This window comes from Ursus arctos, unplaced genomic scaffold (assembly GCF_023065955.2).
Source record: "Ursus arctos isolate Adak ecotype North America unplaced genomic scaffold, UrsArc2.0 scaffold_2, whole genome shotgun sequence".
Classification (NCBI taxonomy): Eukaryota; Metazoa; Chordata; class Mammalia; order Carnivora; family Ursidae; genus Ursus; species Ursus arctos.
In genome coordinates this window covers 9,670,437-9,687,812 of record NW_026622874.1, presented here as the reverse complement: position 1 = coordinate 9,687,812, position 17,376 = coordinate 9,670,437, and the positions used below count along the sequence as shown (strand labels likewise).

The window sequence follows — 17,376 nt, the reverse complement described above, 5'->3', positions numbered from 1 at the left end:
ATGTCGGGCTCCTTGCTCATCAAGGAGCCTGCTTCTCCATGTCCCCCTGCCTGTAGCTTCCCCTACTTGTGCTCTCTCTCTGTCAAATTAAAAAAAGAGAGAGAGAGAGAGAGACATATAGATAAAGTTTTATGAAAGCATTATTTGTATTAGCAAAAGACAGAAAACAATCGAGATGTCCATCTCTGAGAGGATAAGTAGGATAAAATAGGATACAAGTACACAGTGGAGCACTACATAGCGTTAAAAAGAAGGAGATGGGGCGCCTGGGTGGCTCAGCGGTTAAGCGTCTGCCTTCGGCTCAGGGCGTGATCCCGGCGTTCTGGGATCGAGCCCCGCATCAGGCTCCTCTGCTATGAGCCTGCTTCTTCCTCTCCCACTCCCCCTGCTTGTGTTCCCTCTCTCGCTGGCTGTCTCTATCTCTGTCGAATAAATAAATAAAATCTTTAAAAAAAAAAAAAAAAGAAGGAGACGATCTACTGATGTGGAGGGATGAGCAGGATATAATCTTGACTGAAAAGACAAGGTGTAGCCGAGTGTGCAGTAGGGATAACATGCTGTCTTAGCTAAGAAAGGGGTGGAACACGTCTGTGTGCGTTTGTTTGTAGCTTCAAAAAGAACCATTGAAAAGATAAACCAGAAACTGACGTGGTTATTTATAAGATGAGCAAGGGAGGCAATACTGAGGATATACCTAATTATATATTTTAGGCTTTGAAAAAATGTGTTTTATGTAATTTTAAAAAAAGAAAACAAGCAACCCTAAAAAGGGAAAACAAATGGAAAAAATAGAGAATACTATTATTTTCAAATAATGAGTTATTTTCAAATAATTAGATGAGTCAAATATTTTTCCTTCCTAAACCATGGTTTTGGGTGTAAGTAGGTCACCTTGTTTCTACTGCAGGTACCTGGTGGAGGGAAGCTGTGGGATTCCGTTTTACTGTGAAGAATTGCTCAAAAACCTTGACCATCACAGGGTACTCGTTTTCCAACCAATGGAGTCTGAGGAAAAGACCAATATGACCTGGAATAACCTGTTCAGTAAGTCCCCTGGTTAAGACTCGTTCTCTCACTCCTTCTGCGAGAGGAAAGGAATGGGCTTTTCCATAGACAGCATCCTATAGGGTCAGGAGGCTTGGGGAGGCAAGGAGTGTTGGACCCGATATCCGAGATGTCGAGAGAAGTTAGCATTTCCTGTGGGGACTCACTGAACTGGGTGGGAGAACGTGTGCCTTGGAAAGAACATGGAAGAACACTGGGGAATCTTAAAGCCCAGAATCAACACTGAAGGGGGAGTTCGATGTTAATTGAGGGGAGAAAATTCCTTGACTTCCAGTGGTAAAACGTCTAGCTCAAAGTGAATTGTCAACAAGGTTCCCACGCTACAGAGACATACAGGAGGATGAAATGTGAGATAATGGCACAAAGGAGGCCAGGCGGATTTTTAGGAGAATAATTTTAGCGAAGGGGAGGGAGAATGGGGTAAGGATGCTTTCCAGAATGTGGAGCATTAAAGCTAACCTGAATGACAACGAAAGGTTGTGGTGCACATGCTTGGTTAGGAAGTTGGCAGTAATGAGAAAAATTCACGTGCTAGCAAACAGCAACAAAATATAAAGGAGACCTGTGACGGTTGAAGAGATATTAGCTCTTCCTTGGAAAGAGAGAGTATAAAAGATGCAATCAAGAGAACTTTTGGGGGGCGCCTGGGTGGCACAGCGGTTAGGCGTCTGCCTTCGGCTCAGGGCATGATCCCGGCGTTGTGGGATCGAGCCCCACATCAGGCTCCTCCGCTATGAGCCTGCTTCTTCCTCTCCCACTCCCCCTGCTTGTGTTCCCTCTCTCGCTGGCTGTCTCTATCTGTGTTAAATAAATAAATAAAATCTTTAAAAAAAAAAAAAAAAAAAAGAGAGAACTTTTGGGCCCTGAAGCCAGGGGCCCAGAGTTCCAATGCCACCTATGCCATTTAGTTGCTGATATTTAAGGACTAGCCACGACCTTCTTTGTCAGGCAGCGATTATAAAATGGGGCTAAAGGAACTCAAATCTTTTTTCATTCATTCATTCAACAAACACGTACTGATCACCTTCTCTGTGTCTGACACCACAGGAGGTACTCTGGGAACCTCCTGGAGTATAAATGAAGTGCCTGAATCAATAATACTTACTTTGCTACCTCTTTTTTTAAAAACAAATAATACAGGGGCGCCTGGGTGGCACAGCGGTTAATCGTCTGCCTTTGGCTCAGGGCGTGATCCCGGCATTACGGGATTGAGTCCCACATCAGGCTCTTCCGCTATGAGCCTGCTTCTTCCTCTCCCACTCCCCCTGCTTGTGTTCCCTCTCTTGCTGGCTGTCTCTCTCTGTCGAATAAATAAATAAAATCTTAAAAAAAAAAAAAAAACAAATAATACAGAGAGATTTCGTGCACCCTTTACCGGGTTTTCCCTGTAGTGTGAATTGGCAGTATAGTAGCACAGGATATTGTCACTAAGGCAGTCAGGACACAGAAGTTTCCCATCTCCACAAGGATCCCTCCTGTTGCCTGTTTTATAGCCACGCCCACTTCTGTCCTCCCCGCGCCCCCCCCCCCCCGCCCCCTTCACCCCTGGCAACCTGTAATTTGTAATTTTGTCATTTTAAGAATGGGATCTCGCTGGACTCATACAGTATCTATAATGTCTTGGGGTTGGTTTTTTCCCTCCTCATGACTCTCTGGGGGTCCTCCAGGTGGTCGTGTGTCTCGGTGGGTTGTTGTGGTTACTTGCTGGGTGGCGGTCCACGGTGCATGCACCAACCACTTGTTATCCCATCCGCCTGTTGCAGGATCTGCGCCGTTCACAGCTTTGGGCTATTACAAGCAATGTTCCTACAAGCATCGTGTGCAGGGTTTTGTGTGAAGCTAAGTTTTCCTTTCTCTAGAATAAACACCCAGGAGTGCAATGGCTGGGTCATGTGGTAGTTACAGTGTTATTTTTTTTGTTGTTGTTCTTTTTTGTTCTTTTTTTTAAACTGCCAAATTGTTTTTTAAATTTTTTAAAGATTTTATGTTTTTGAAAGAGGGAAAGAGAGAGAGAGAGAACACAAGCAGGGGGAGGGGCAGAGGGAGAGGGACAAGCAGCCTCCCCGCTGAGCCAGGAGCCTGAAGCAGGGTCTCGATCCCAGGATCCTGAGATCATGACCTGAGTTGAAGTCAGAAGCTTAACTGACTGAGCCACCCAGTCCCCCCTAAACTGCCGAACTATTTTCAAAGTCGCTGTATCATTTTACATTCCCATTCACAGTGTGTGCAGGGAGCTGGAATTTTCTGCCATCCTTGCTACCAATTGATGTCACTGTGTTTTTTATTTTAGCCATTCTGTTAGGTATTTGGCAATATCTAATTGTGGTTTTAATTTGCATCTCCCCAATTGCTAATGATGTTGAATATCTTTTCATGTGCTTTTTCTTTGCCATCTCTACATCTTCTTTGGTAAATATCTCTTCATGCTTTTTGCCCATTTTCTAATTGGATTGCTTGGAGTTTTTTTCATGTTGAGTTTTGAGAGTTTCTAATCTATTCCAGATATGGGTCCTTTCTCAGATGTGGGTTTGCAAATATTTTCTCTCTGTGGCTTGTCTTCATTCTCTGCAAAAGATCTCTCAAAGTGTTTTAATTTTGACAAAAGTTCAATTATCAGTTTTTCCTTTTATGAGTCATGTCAAATCCAAGAACTCTTTTTTTTTTTAAGATTGTATTTATTTATTTATTTCAGAGAGGGAGAGAGCACACAAGTTGGGGGGGGGGAGCAGCAGAGGGAGAGGGAGAAGCAGACTCCCCACTGAGCAGGGAGCCCAGTGTGGGGCCCGATCCCAGGACCCTGGGATCATGACCTGAGCTGAAGGCAGACACTTACATGACAGAACCACCCAGGTGCCCCAAATCCAAGAATTCTTTGCTTATCCCTAGACGTAAAATGTTTTCCAATATGTGTTTTCCTTTTTTTCCAAAGTTTTACATCTTACATTTAAGTTTGTGATCCATTTTGAGTTAATTTTCATATAAGGTATGAGAGTTAGGTTGAAGCCCTTCTTTTCCCCTTCCTACCTCCCATGCCTGTCCACTTGCCCCAGCAACAGTTGTTAAAAGGCTATATTTTCTTCCTTGAATTGCTTTGGCACCTTTGTCAAAAATCAGTTGGTTGTATTTGTGTATTTTTGGCTCCCTATTCTGTTCCATTGATCTATGTGTCTATCCCTTTACCAATACCATTCAGTTTTGATTAGTATAGGTATATAGTCTTGAAACCATGTAAACTGATTCCTCCTACTTTATTCTTCTTTCAAAACTGTTTTAGCTATTCTGGTTCCTTTGCCTTTCCATATGAATTCTAGAATAATCTTGTGTGGGGCCACCTGGGTGGCTCATTCGATTGAGTGTCAGACACTTGGTTTCAGGTCATGATCCAAGTCGGCTCTCCACTCAACCGGGAGTCTGTTTGAGATTTTTTCCATCTTCCCCACTCCCTCAAATAAGTAAATAAATCTTTCAAATAATCTTATCTGTGTCTACAAAGAATCTGTGAGGGATTTTTTAAAAAGATTTGTTTGTTTATTTTAGAAAGAGAGAGCATGAGCAGGGGGAGGGACAGAAGTAGAGAGAGAATCCTGCAGCAGACTCCTTGCTGAGTGTGGAGTGTGGAGCCTGATGTGGGGTTCGATCCCAAGACCCTGAGATCATGACCTGAGGAGAAACCAAGAGTCAGCTGCTTAACCAACTGAGCCACCCAGGCGCTCCTTTGGAAGGATTTTTGTAGGAATTTCAATATATATGCATTGCATTGTATATCAATTTGGGGCAAATTGACAAGTTTTCTATGTTGTCTTCCAATCCATGAACGTAGTATGTCTCTTCCATTTATTTAGATTTTCTTTGATTTCTTTCATGAGTCTTGTAGTTTTCAACCATACAAATCCTGTGCATGTTTTGTTAGATTGACACTGAAACATTTCTTTTTTAAAAAAAAATATTGTAGGGGTCCCTGGGTGGCATAGTCGGTTGAGCATTGGACTCTCGGTTTCAGCTCAGGTCGTGATCTCGGGGTTATGGGATTGAGCCCTGAGTCAGGCTCCACACTCAGTGTGAAGTCTGCTTGGGACTCTCTCTCCTTCTCTTTCTGCCCCTTCCCCCTGTGCTCTCTCTCTCTTAAATACATAAATAAATCTTTTTTAAAAATATATTGTTGGGTCATGATCCCGGGGTGCTGGGATCCAGCCCCACATCAGGCTCCCTGCTCAGTGGGAGCCTGCTTCTCCCTCTCCCTCTGCCACTCCCCCTGCTAGTGATCTCTCTCTCTGTGTCAAATAAATAAAATCTTAAAAAAATAATAAAGTAAAAAATATATTGTAAATGCTATATGTTTTTAATTTTGATGTTCACATGTTCATTGCTAGTATGTAGAAATGCAGCTGAGTTGTATGCATTTATCTTGTTCCTGTGTCCTTGCTGAACTCATTTATTAATTCTAGGAGATTTTTATTTTGTAGAGTCTTTGGGATTTTCTATGTACAAAATCATGTCATCTGCAAATAGGAACAATTTTATTATTTCCCTTGCAGTCTGTATGCTTTTTATTTCCTTTTCTGGTCTTTTCAACCTGCTAGAACTTCCAGCACTATGTTGAATAAGAGTGGTAGGAGTAGCCATCTTTGCCTTGTTCCTGATCCTAGGGAGAAAGCATTCAGTCTTTAAGTATTAAGTATGCTGTTAGCTGTAGGTTTTTTTGTAGATGCTCTTTTTCAAGTTGAGAAAGTTCCCACTTATTCCTATTTTTCTGAGAGTTTTTATCATAAATGAGCTTTGAATCTTATCAAATGATTTTCTGCATTAATTGCTATGATTATGTAAATTTTTTTTCTGTTATATGATAGATTGCATTGATTGACCTTCAAATATTGAACCAGCCTTGCATCCCTGGAATAAACTCCACTTAGGCATGTCCTATTTTTTTTATTTTTATTTTTTTTTTGTATATTGCTGAATTCTATTTGCTTAATCTGGTGTGAAGGATTGTTGCATCTATACTCATGTGGGGTATTGTTCTGTAGTTTTCTTTCCCTCTTTCTCTTTGTTATTTTGTCTGTTTTTGACATCATGGTAGTACTAGCTTTGTAAAGTGTAATGGGAACTATGCCCTCCCATGTCCTAGAAGAAATTGTGTGGAATTGGAGATAATTCTTCCCTAAATGTTGGTAAAATTCTCCAGTGAAACCATCCCATCCTGGAGATTTCTTTTTGGGGAATTTTTGTTGGTTGGTTGGTTGGTTGGTTGGTTGAAAATGTATTTATTTTTCTTCAAATGATCTTTTTCAAGCAATAAATAAAAATAAGCATGTTGACTTTTCTAAAAAATAAAACCAAACAAAAAACAAAAAAATCCCCTAAACTGTATACATCCAACAGAAATACAAGCATATCAAATGTAGAGATGACATCACTTGGAAAGACGGGGCTATTTACAGAAGTTACAAGTATTGCATTGCTCTGTCTTGAAGAAGCCTCTTCCCCATGTGGCTCATAAGCTCTAATGATGGGTAGGGTGTTCCTGGGGGACAGGGGTATCATCAAGAGGTGAAACTCCCCCATTTTCTTGCTAGACAAGGAATGTTTAAGGAAAAACCTCAACATCTTTTTGGGGAGTTTTTAAATTAAAATGTCAATTTCCTTAATAGTTATGAGGCTGTTCAAATGAACTATTTTATATTATATTAATTGTGATAGATTTGTTTGTTTGTTTGTTTGTTTGTTTTGAGAAACTGGTTCCTTTGATCTAAGTCCTCAAGTTTATGTGCCTGTAGTTGTTCAGAGTACTCAGTTAATATCTTTTTGATGTCTGCAGGGTTTGTAGTGATATTCCCTGTTTCATTCCTGATATTGGTAATTTGTATTTTCTTTCTTTCTTATTAGTCTTAACTACAGATTTGTCAGTTTTCTTGATCTTTCCAAAGATTCAGCTCTTTGTTTTGTTGATTTCTGCTCTTATCTTTATTATTTCCTTCCTTCTGCTTGCTTTGAATTTAATTTGCTCTTTTTCATTGTTGGAGGTTTAGATTAGCAGTTTGAGACTTTTCTTCTTTCTTATGTATGCATTTTTAGTACTATAAAGTTTCCTCATGGTACTGCTTTAGCTATGTCTCACAAATTTTAATATATTGTATTTTCATTTTTATTTGAAACAATGTATTTTTAAATTTACCTTGAGTTTTCCTCTTTCGCCGTGGATTATTGAAAAGAATGCTATTTCCAAGTGTGTGGAGACTTTCTCGTTCTCATTCTGTTATTGGTTTCTAGTTTAATTCCGTTATATTTAGAGAACATGCTCTGTACAATCTCATGTATTTATTTTATTTGTTGTTTTTAAAGATTTTATTTATTTATTTGACAGAGAGAGATACAGCCAGCGAGAGAGGGAACACAAGCAGGGGGAGTGGGAGAGGAAGAAGCAGGCTCCCAGCAGAGGAGCCTGATGCGGGGCTCGATCCCAGGACTCTGGAATCACGCCCTGAGCGGAAGGCAGACGCTTAACAACTGAGCCACCCAGGCACCCAATTTCATGTATTTTGAATTTGTTGAAGTTTGTTCACAGGATATGGTCTATTTTGGCCAATGTTCCATAGGCACCTTGAAAAGAATATATATTCTTGGTTTTGTTGGTAGAATGCTGTATAAATGTTGGTTAGATACTGATGATCAATGATTGTCGAATTCCTCTGTATCCTGGGCTGATTCTCTGTCTAATTGTTCTACCAATTGCTGAGAGAAGAATGTTGAAGTCTCCAACTATAATTGTGGATTTGTCTATTTCTATTTTCAATTGTATCAGTTTTGGCTTCACGTATTTTGCAGCTTTTTTATTTGGTGTATAAACATTTAGGATTGCTATGTGCCCTGGTGGATCGACACTTTTATCATTATATGATATCCCTCTCTGTCTCTGGTAATGTTCTTTTTTTTTCCCCCCCAAATTTTTATTTAAATTCTAGTTAGTTAACATACTAACTAGAGTTAGTGCAATATTGGTTTCAGGAGTAGAAATCAGTCATTTGGGGCACCTGGGTGGCTCAGTCGGGAGCCCTTCGGCTCAGGGCGTGATCCCAGCATTCTGGGATCAAGCCCCACATCGGGCTCCCTAATCCGCTGGGAGCCTGCTTCTTCCTCTCCCACTCCCCCTGCTTGTGTTCCCTCTCTCACTGGGTGTCTCTTTCTCTCTGTCAAATAAATAAATAAAATCTGAAAAAAAAAAAAAAAGAAATCAGTGATTCATCACTTACATACAACACCCAGGGCTCATCATAACAAATGCCCTTCTTAATGCCCATCACTCATCTAGCCAAACCCACACCCTCTGGTAACTTTCTTTGCTCCAAAGTCTATTTTGCCTGACATTAAACAAATTCTTTAGAATTCTGTCTTGAGGGGCGCCTGGGTGGCGCAGTCGTTAAAGCGTCTGCCTTCGGCTCAGGGCGTGATCCTGGCGTACCGGGATCGAGTCCCACATCAGGCTCCTCCGCTGTGAGCCTGCTTCTTCCTCTCCCACTCCCCCTGCTGTGTTCCCTCTCTCGCTGGCTGTCTGTCACATAAATAAATAAAATCTTTAAAAAAAAAAAAAAAAAAAAAGAATTCTGTCTTGATTTATCTACAGTAATTGTGGGGCTATCTCTTTGTATAGCTTTTTTAGTGATTGCTCTAGCTATTACATAATATATGCATATGTTATCACAGTCTACTGGTGTCACTTGAAAACTCAAGGTATGTTTCACCAGTTTGAGTAAAGATTAGAAACCTTACCCCTCTTTACCTTCCTTTGCCATCTACTTTTTATAATTATTTTAAACATTTTCTCTGTGTGCATTTAGAACCACATTAGGTGGTGGTTATAATGTTTGCTTAAACTGCAAACATAATTTAGGAAACTTAAGAGGAAAAGGGATATCTATTGTATTTACCCATATTTTTGCTTCTCCTGTTCTTTATTCTTTTCTGATGTTCTGTGTCTTCTTTTATTGTTTCTTTTCTGTTTAGAGAATGTCTTTTAGTCATTCTTTCAGGGTAGGCCTGCTGGCCACCATTTGTCTTAATTTCCCATTATCTGAGACTACCTTGATTTCCCCTTCATTCCTGAAAGATATTTTGGTTGAATATAGGATTCTCTGGGTTGACCGTCCTTTGCTGTCAGCTTTTGGAATGGAAGCCTAGGCTTCTCCCTCAGCCTTTGCTGGTGGGAGCAGGTGTGGACTACACTTATTTGTTTTTGTTTTTTGTTTGTTTGTTTGGCTGAAGTTAAGTGATTATTGTCTAGAAATTTTCTGTCTCGCCAGCTGCCCTTTTGCTGGTCCTTCAGCAGAATGTGCAGACTATTGTTTGCAACCCTTGCTGTTTCTGGGTCGTGAGATTCTTCACTCCAAGTCTGAGATATAAGGCAAAAAGAAAACTCAGGAAAATCACTGCTATATTGTTCCTTGGGTCCCAATGTCCCCAGCCATTCTGACTTCTCTTCACCTTCAGTGTCTTCTTATATTTGTTTTATATATAATGGCACGGTTTTGAGTAGTAGTTAACAGGAGGAATAAACAAAAACATGTCTACTCCATCTTTCTAGAAATGGAAGTTGTCAAATAAGTGATGGTGGTTTTACAGCTATAAGCACTGTGCACATTAACATTGCTATCTTGCAGAATAACAACGCCTTCCTCTGAGACAAATTTAAAGGTGAGAATGTACATGGAAAATCAGTGCCATGCTTTGATGAATGTTTGTAATAAAGGAGCTTATGGTGCTGGCTTTCTGTATATAGCAGGACAGAAAATTATCGCCCAAAGGTGATAAAAAGAGAAATTTCACAAAAAGATTCCTCTTGCTTCCTGAAACTCCCCATGTCTCCTGTGTGATTGAGTGAAGCCCAGAGGCCCCATGTCCCTCCATGAACTGTTTCAGGCTATGGCTTCATCTGCTGCCTCTCATTCTGTGTATAATGACAGGCCCACAGGACCACATGGCCAGAGTGCTCACATCTAGAGGAGAAGTGAAACAGAAGTAAGTTTGCTTTTTAAAAGAAAGCTAATTTTTTTTTCTGGGTAACCATGATTAAACAACAGTCAGAGAAAGGCTTTTCTTGGCCAGTTAGTTTTAAGGAGGATAACGGATCATCAGATAGACAACGAGTGCTATGATCACTGTCTTTAGGTGAGTCCCTTACAGTCATGTATTGGCCAATGAATTAATAAAAGGAAATTTGTAAACAAACACTACCGAGCTTACATTTTCCTGTTCCTACATTTTACATATTTGTTTATTTGTTCGACAAACATTTATTCAGTGTCTGTTAAGAGCTCGTTTCAAAACAGGTGACTCCTTTAAAACCGTTCAGTAGCTTCTGGGGTCATTGAAAAATTTTGAGATTTGGGGCACCTGGGTGGCTCAGATGGTTAAGCGTCTGCCTTCAGCTCAGGTCGTAATCTGCAAGTCCTCGGGTCGAGCCCCACGTCGGGCTGCCTGCTCAACTGGGAATCGGCTTCTCCCTCTACTTCTCCCCTCTGCTCATGCTCTCTCTCTCTCCCTAATGAATAAATAAAATCTTTAAAAAAAAAAAAAAAGGAAAGAAAAAAAAGAAAGAAATTTTTTGAAACTAGAGAGAGGTTTTGTTTGCAAACAATGTGAATGCACTAAATGCCACCGAACTGTAGACATTAAACTGGTTATTTGTATACGAATTTCACCTAAATTTTTTAAAAAACAACTATATATAGTACATGATCCTAGACTGGATCCTATATTGGAAGAAGAAAATGCTAAAGGACATTATTGAGTCAGTTGACAAAATTGTTCTATGGAGGGGAATTCCTATTTCAATGTGAAATATTCTGAAGCTGGAAGTGTACTCTAGTTATGTAAGAGAATCTCATTCTTAGGAAATACAGAGCAGAGAATTTGGGGTAAAGGGGCAGGAATTGTGCAACTTGCATTCAAATGCTTCAGAAAAAGATCTGTACATATAGAGAAAATAAAGGATGCGGCAAATGAGGCAAAACCTTGACAACAGGTGAATTTGAATAAAGAGTCCATACACAGTTTTATTCTTACAACTTTCAGTAAGTTTGAAACTTTCCAAATAAAAAGATTGCTTTAAAACATACTCACAGGGGCGCCTGGGTGGCTCAGTCGTTAAGCGTCTGCCTTCGGCTCAGGGCGTGATCCCGGCGTTATGGGATCGAGCCCCACATCAGGCTCCTCCGCTGGGAGCCTGCTTCTTCCTCTCCCACTCCCCCTGCTTGTGTTCCCTCTCTCGCTGGCTGTCTCTATCTCTGTCGAATAAATAAATAAAATCTAAAAAACAAACAAACAAACAAACCATACTCAGCATTTAGTGGTTTCCCACTGAGCCTACGATGAAATCCAGCCTCCCAGCCAGGGCGGGAAACGTCCTGCGGGACCTGGCTTCCTCACCTATGTGGCCTCATCAGTGGTCTGAACGTGCTCTGGCCACACCGGCTGCATTTCTGGCATTTCCGTGGCTGGGACACACGCTGTCCCCTCTCCTCAGGCGCTTCACACCGGTGGCTCCTCTCTCCCTCAGCTCAGGTGTTGCCTGCTCAGGGTGACTTTCTCTACCCCAGTCTAGCTAAAGAAAGCCTCCCTGGCCCTGCACCTTCTTGTGAGTCTCTGTTACCGGGTTTATTTCCTTCATACAACTAAATCGCATTATGACATTATCCTATCAATTAATTATCTGTTGTTCATTGTCTCTCTGCCGCTGTTGGAATTGAAAACTTCGTGGGGCAGGAAACCTCGTACGCTTTGGAATCTTTAACTCCAGAACAATGCCCAGTACCTAGGGGTGCTCAGTTGATACTGGTTGAGGGACTGAAAGAGTGGTCATCCCAGTTGCTAGGTCCTAGAAACGGACGTGAAAAAGCATAAAAGAGCATAGACCAAGTTGTGCCCTTGGACCCCACTCTCCCACCCCTAACACGCTCATACACACTCATACCTGGCCCCTTTTGGGGTATTCTCCCCTGTCTTGGCCACCCTGCTTCTCAACTCTTCCTGTCCCCCCACCTGACCTCTCTGACCAGTCAGTCCTCGGCTTGGCTCCTGTCCCTGGGCCTACTCCTCCGATGGCAGCTTTCTTCAAGTTCCATCCTCAGCCCTCTTCTTTGCTAGCTTGGTTCTCTCTGCCCAGATGTCTTCAATTATCCATCTGTTCTCCAGTCTTCAGTGTGTGTGTGTGTGTGTGTGTGTGTATGCGTGTAATCTTCAACCATAACCTCACTCTTAATTCTAGGTGGTATATTCCCAACTGCCCATTGGATGGTCTTCTAGACCCCCTCAAACTCAACCTACTTAAACCTTAATGCATCGCCCTCTCTCCCATACTGCACCTCCTCCTGAATCTCCCTGCTTGATTCTTTTTAAAAAAATTTTTTTTAAGATTTTATTTATTTATTTGAGAGAGAGAGAGCAGAGTGAGCAAGAGAGAGCACAAGGTGGGGGAAGGGAGAGGGAGAAGCAGGCTCCCCACCAAGCAGGGAGCCTGATCTGGGGCTCGATCCCAGGACCCCGGGATCATGACCTGAGCTGAAGGCACACACTCAACCAACTGAGCCAGCCAGGCGCCCCTCCCAGCTTGATTCTTGGCAACACTCATGTCTCAGCTCCATCACAAGCTTGCTCAGACCCATTTCCTCCCTATGCCTCGCGGAACCACGAGGTACCTCCATCGCACCGTCACTGCTTCATGTTCCGTCGTTACCGTTTGTTACACAGCGTTCCCTCTCCTGTTCTCTTGCCTCTCCCATACACACTTCCAGTGTTACCTTCCTAAAAGCAGCTGATATTCCCCCTTTATTTTGGAATAAAGTCCAGACTTCATAATGTGCTGTCAAATGCCCTCCATGCTCTGCTCCCAAACTGTCTGTCCCGATACACATCCCCTGGTCGCGCTCCAGTGCCCCACACGCTGGAGTCCAGCTGCCCAGGTTTCCTTACGCTCCCCTAATCTGCAGGGTGCTCTGTGGCTTCTGTGCCTTTTCACTGGTCGCCCCTTGGTCTTCCACTTGGAAAATGCCTTCATCCTTCAAAGTTCAATCAAAATACTTTCTCCTCCATGAAGCCTTTCTGAATCCACCAAGACTGAGTTGTTTTTTCTTCTCTATTCTCACAACACACTATGCTTTGCTTTTTAGCTCTTGAGTCACTCTGGCATTATGACTAATTACTTCAGTATCTGTCTCTAAGATTTTAAGCTCTGCAGGGTTGGAAGCATGCACTGTTCACATTTATAGCCTTCACAGGCTATGGTGCACAAAAGGTCTGTACCGTATCGACATTGAACTCTCTGACCCTGTGCCACTCACATGGCACGTGTTTACTGCCTGGAAGTATAGTCCTTTGTGTACATATCTCATCTCTCCAGGAGATTAGAAACTTAGCTATGTTCACCTTCGTATTTCCACATCACATATCACGGTGTTACATGAGGAATAAGGAAGTCATGCATTTTGGAGTCCTAGGAGACAAAATTACCAGACGTGTACTATCCAACCTCACCGTTTTCAATATCTCTTTCTGATAACCGTGTTGTAAGTTGAGTCCAGTCTCCCACAAGATGTATTTGCATCTGAGTGTGGACATTTGCATGTGCACACAAATATATGTTACTATATACTATAAGATACATCCTGATAGTCTTTGAATGAAATTTCTGTAAGACTGCATATACTACGGAAGACTTCCAAGGCTTCCAGTAGTTATTATCAATACTTCTGGAGTACATTTAGGTTCTCATATTTTAGTTTACACTAAATGGTATCCCGAAGTATTTGATGAGCCAACACACGTCTCTACCTGCTGTTTCTCTCATAAGATCCAACTTGAAGTGTATTGGAAAATCAAGGTAATGACAGAACAATGACTCTCAACTTTCCTTCCTTTTCGTCTTCCTGCAGAGAATTTTAGTAGGCCAACCGATGAATTAAAAATATTTACTACTAATGATGAGGAGGGATGTGAAGAAGTCTGTAACCTCGCCAGTGGTGTCAGATTGAAAAACTTGTCACCACCAGCATCATTAAAAGGTAAAGAAAATTGGACCTGGTGTTCCAGGACTTAGACTCCCCTTTTCCTTTCTCTAAGGTGACTGTGGGAAAGGGAGAGAGGAAGACAGTGACAGACCGCGGTGCTTGTCTGTGTTGTGTTGTCCCAGGCAGTCGAAGTCTCCGTGGGAGGCTTAGCTTTTCTGCTTCTGATTTGGAGCCACCTGCTTCCCTGGGCATATTCTGGAGTCTGATTTGAACAAAGTTTAGTTCAACTGCGGAAACGAATGAGATGTAGTACATTTGTCATTAAATCAAAGCCCGATAATGAGAGAGAAAATCAAATACTGAAACTTTTTCTGCCATTTACGTTTATAAGAAATGACAAGCATAGAATTTATATCCAAGCTGTATTATTACTATTCCTTTAAAGAAAGATGATTTTCAAGCCATGTTCTAGTATGACTTCAGCTCCAAGTCATGCCATCTATAAATAACTGAAAATGTTTGATGGATGACCTAGGGACACCTCGAGGTTCTCAGTCTTCAAAAAAAGCATCACTGGCTTCATTCACTATGTCTACGAAAGTAGGAAGGTGGGCTAGCTTGGCTTCTGCAGTGTTCTGTGGGCAAGCGGAGACATTCCGATTTTGTCCTGACACAGGTGATGTAATGGAAGGACATCCTGGTCAAGATGTCCAGGAAGCCACGTGACTGTGACACCCACGCTTAGGTGAGAATTGGAGCTCGAAGCTCTCTGGCGCTTCGTCATGAGCATCGAGACGGTAGTAGACTGTCACAGGAACGAGTGAGTCTCAGGGGAGGTCAAGAGGAGGCTTGTTGCTGGGAGGAGGCAGTCAGTGAGGGGGACAGACAAGGAAGGGCCAGCTGGAGAAGTCAACATAGCAGGTGGATGGAGGCGCTGTCCTCCGATTACCGTGGCCCACGTGACCTCCCCTCTCCTCACCAACCCTGTCATGCTCCAGCACAAAACCCAAACACCTTGCAATCTGTCAAGCTCTGGTCTGGCCATCATGCCGTGCGTATCTCAGGTGGCAGCACCTGCCTCCTTTGCGTGCCCAGCACACGCGCTGTCTGGGAAATAGGTCCTAAGCAAATAACCTCTTTTGGTTTAGCATGGCCGGGTTCCTGTGAGAGAAGCAGTGCAGAGCAGGACAGTTGTCCGTCTCTAGAACATAATTTGCTACGAACAGGTGACCAGTCTCCTATTGTGTGGCTTTTCACCTGCAGAAATCTCTCTGGTTCAGCTAGATAGCATGAGCCTTTCCCACCAGATGTTGGTGAGATGTGCTGCCATCATCGGCCTGACCTTCACCACGGAGTTGTTGTTCGAGGTGCTGCCTTGTTGGAACATGAAGATGATGATCAAGGCCCTGGCGACTCTGGTGGAATCCAACGTCTTTGATTGTTTCCGGAATGGCAAGGAGCTCCGGACGGCCCTAAAACAGAACGCGGCCTCATTTGAGGTCAATTATCGCTCGCTGTCTCTGAAGCCCAGTGAAGGCATGGGTGAGTAGAACCTGGCAGTGCCTCCATTTCCTCTCAGTGAAAGGCACACCTGGTCAAGGAACGGATGTGTGCGAGGCAGCAGGGGCTGACCCGGCGCCTTTCTGTTCTCCCTAGCTAATGGTGAGGAGGAAGAGCTCCATGAGCTGGAAAGTGAGGTCATCGAGTGCCACATCATTCGATTTTGCAGGCCTATGATGCAGAAGACAGCCTATGAACTGTGGCTGAAGGACGAGAAGAAAGCCATGCACTTGAAATGTGCGCGCTTTTTAGAGGAAAATGCCCACAGATGTGACCATTGCCAAAGTGGGGACTTCATCCCCTACCACCACTTCACAGTGAACATTCGCCTCAACAGTTTGGACATGGATACCATCAAGAAGATGGCTAAGTCCCACGGATTTAAAAGTAAACGTACGTCATTCCTCATTAGTCCTAACTATTCCTGGGGAATGGAGTAGATCTGGACTTGAGGGCTTTAAGTCCCTCAAGGCGTGGGTTCCACAAATGGCTGGAGACTTGAGTAACGTAGGTCACTGGGGTGGGAAAGGGGGACATGTGAGCAGCTGAGTCCAGCAGGAACAGTCTTGCTGTGAGACTCAGAGAGGGTTTGAAGAGCAGGACTCTGGCAAAATGGGGTGCAACCAGAGCTCAAAGGAAAATATCCAGAGGGATAAAACTGGCCCAGCTTAATTCACACCATGGGATGGAATCCAAGGGCAGGGATGGGGCAGAGTGGGGGGCAGGGGGGAGCCGGGGTCTCACATGTTAAAGAGGAAACAAGAGCAAGAGGGAGTACTGTTTCTTGGCAGGTAAGAACATTGTCACTCTGGTCGTCAGGTTTGAAACAAGGTTCCATCGGAGAAAGAATGTGAGTGGGGGAGAATTTGCAGGGCTAAGCAGGTCAAGGCCCCAGGAAAGGGGGCTCAGGCTCAGGGCAGGGGTTCCAGACCATCTGTGAAGGAAAAGTGAGAAAGTTACAGTCTGGTAGCACAAATCAGCTACACAATCTGAGAAAACACAGGAGAGGATTCAAGGGGTATCAGGGACTCCATTACCGTAGGCATGATGGATGTGAGGCTAGGGGCAGCTCAGCCCTCCCTCATGCATGACCAGGGAGCACCAGGGCAGGCTACATGCCCTAGCCGAAGGCTTTGGTGATTATGGCTAAATCTGGTTGGGAAAGCAGAGGCTGCAAGGACAGGATTCCTATATTATATCAATATTAAAAATTGGGGAAGAAATGTATGTAAAGTGCCTAGCACATAGTAGGTATCCCAGGAGTCTGGGATCATGACCTGAGCCGAAGGCAGACGCTTAACCAACTAAGCCAGCCAGGAGCGCCTTTTTTTTTTTTTTTTTTAAAGATTTTTAATTATTTTGGGGCGCCTGGGTAGCGCAGTCGTTAAAGCGTCTGCCTTCAGCTCAGGGCGTGATCCTGGCGTTCCGGGATCGAGTCCCACATCAGGCTCCTCCGCTGGGAGCCTGCTTCTTCCTCTCCCACTCCCCCTGCTGTGTTCCCTCTCTCGCTGGCTGTCTCTCTGTCACATAAATAAATAAAATCTTTAAAAAAAAAAAAAGATTTTTAATTATTTTTTCGAAAAAGTGAGAGAGCTAGAGAGAGAACATGGGGGGGTGGGGGGAGGAGCAGAGGGAGAGGGAGAAGCAGACTCCCCGCTGAGCAGGGAGCCTGATGACTGAGCCACCCAGGCACCCCCCCAAAATAAATATTTATTCTCATTCATTCTTTATTTCACATGCATTCTACTTGATCTTC

The 17,376-nt window shown here is 43.2% G+C and overlaps 1 protein-coding gene across 1 annotated transcript in view; it reads left to right on the top strand.

The window, feature by feature from the left end:
• The window catches only part of ADCY10 (adenylate cyclase 10), an 81,073-nt gene that overhangs the window by 39,410 nt on the left and 24,287 nt on the right, over window positions 1–17,376 (top strand). Inside the window, exons 18-21 of the mRNA XM_044387949.3 lie at window positions 908–1,044; window positions 13,986–14,114; window positions 15,324–15,602; window positions 15,717–16,007. Of these exons, the coding sequence (XP_044243884.1) occupies window positions 908–1,044; window positions 13,986–14,114; window positions 15,324–15,602; window positions 15,717–16,007 (836 nt within the window). The remainder of the gene's footprint in view (window positions 1–907; window positions 1,045–13,985; window positions 14,115–15,323; window positions 15,603–15,716; window positions 16,008–17,376) is intronic.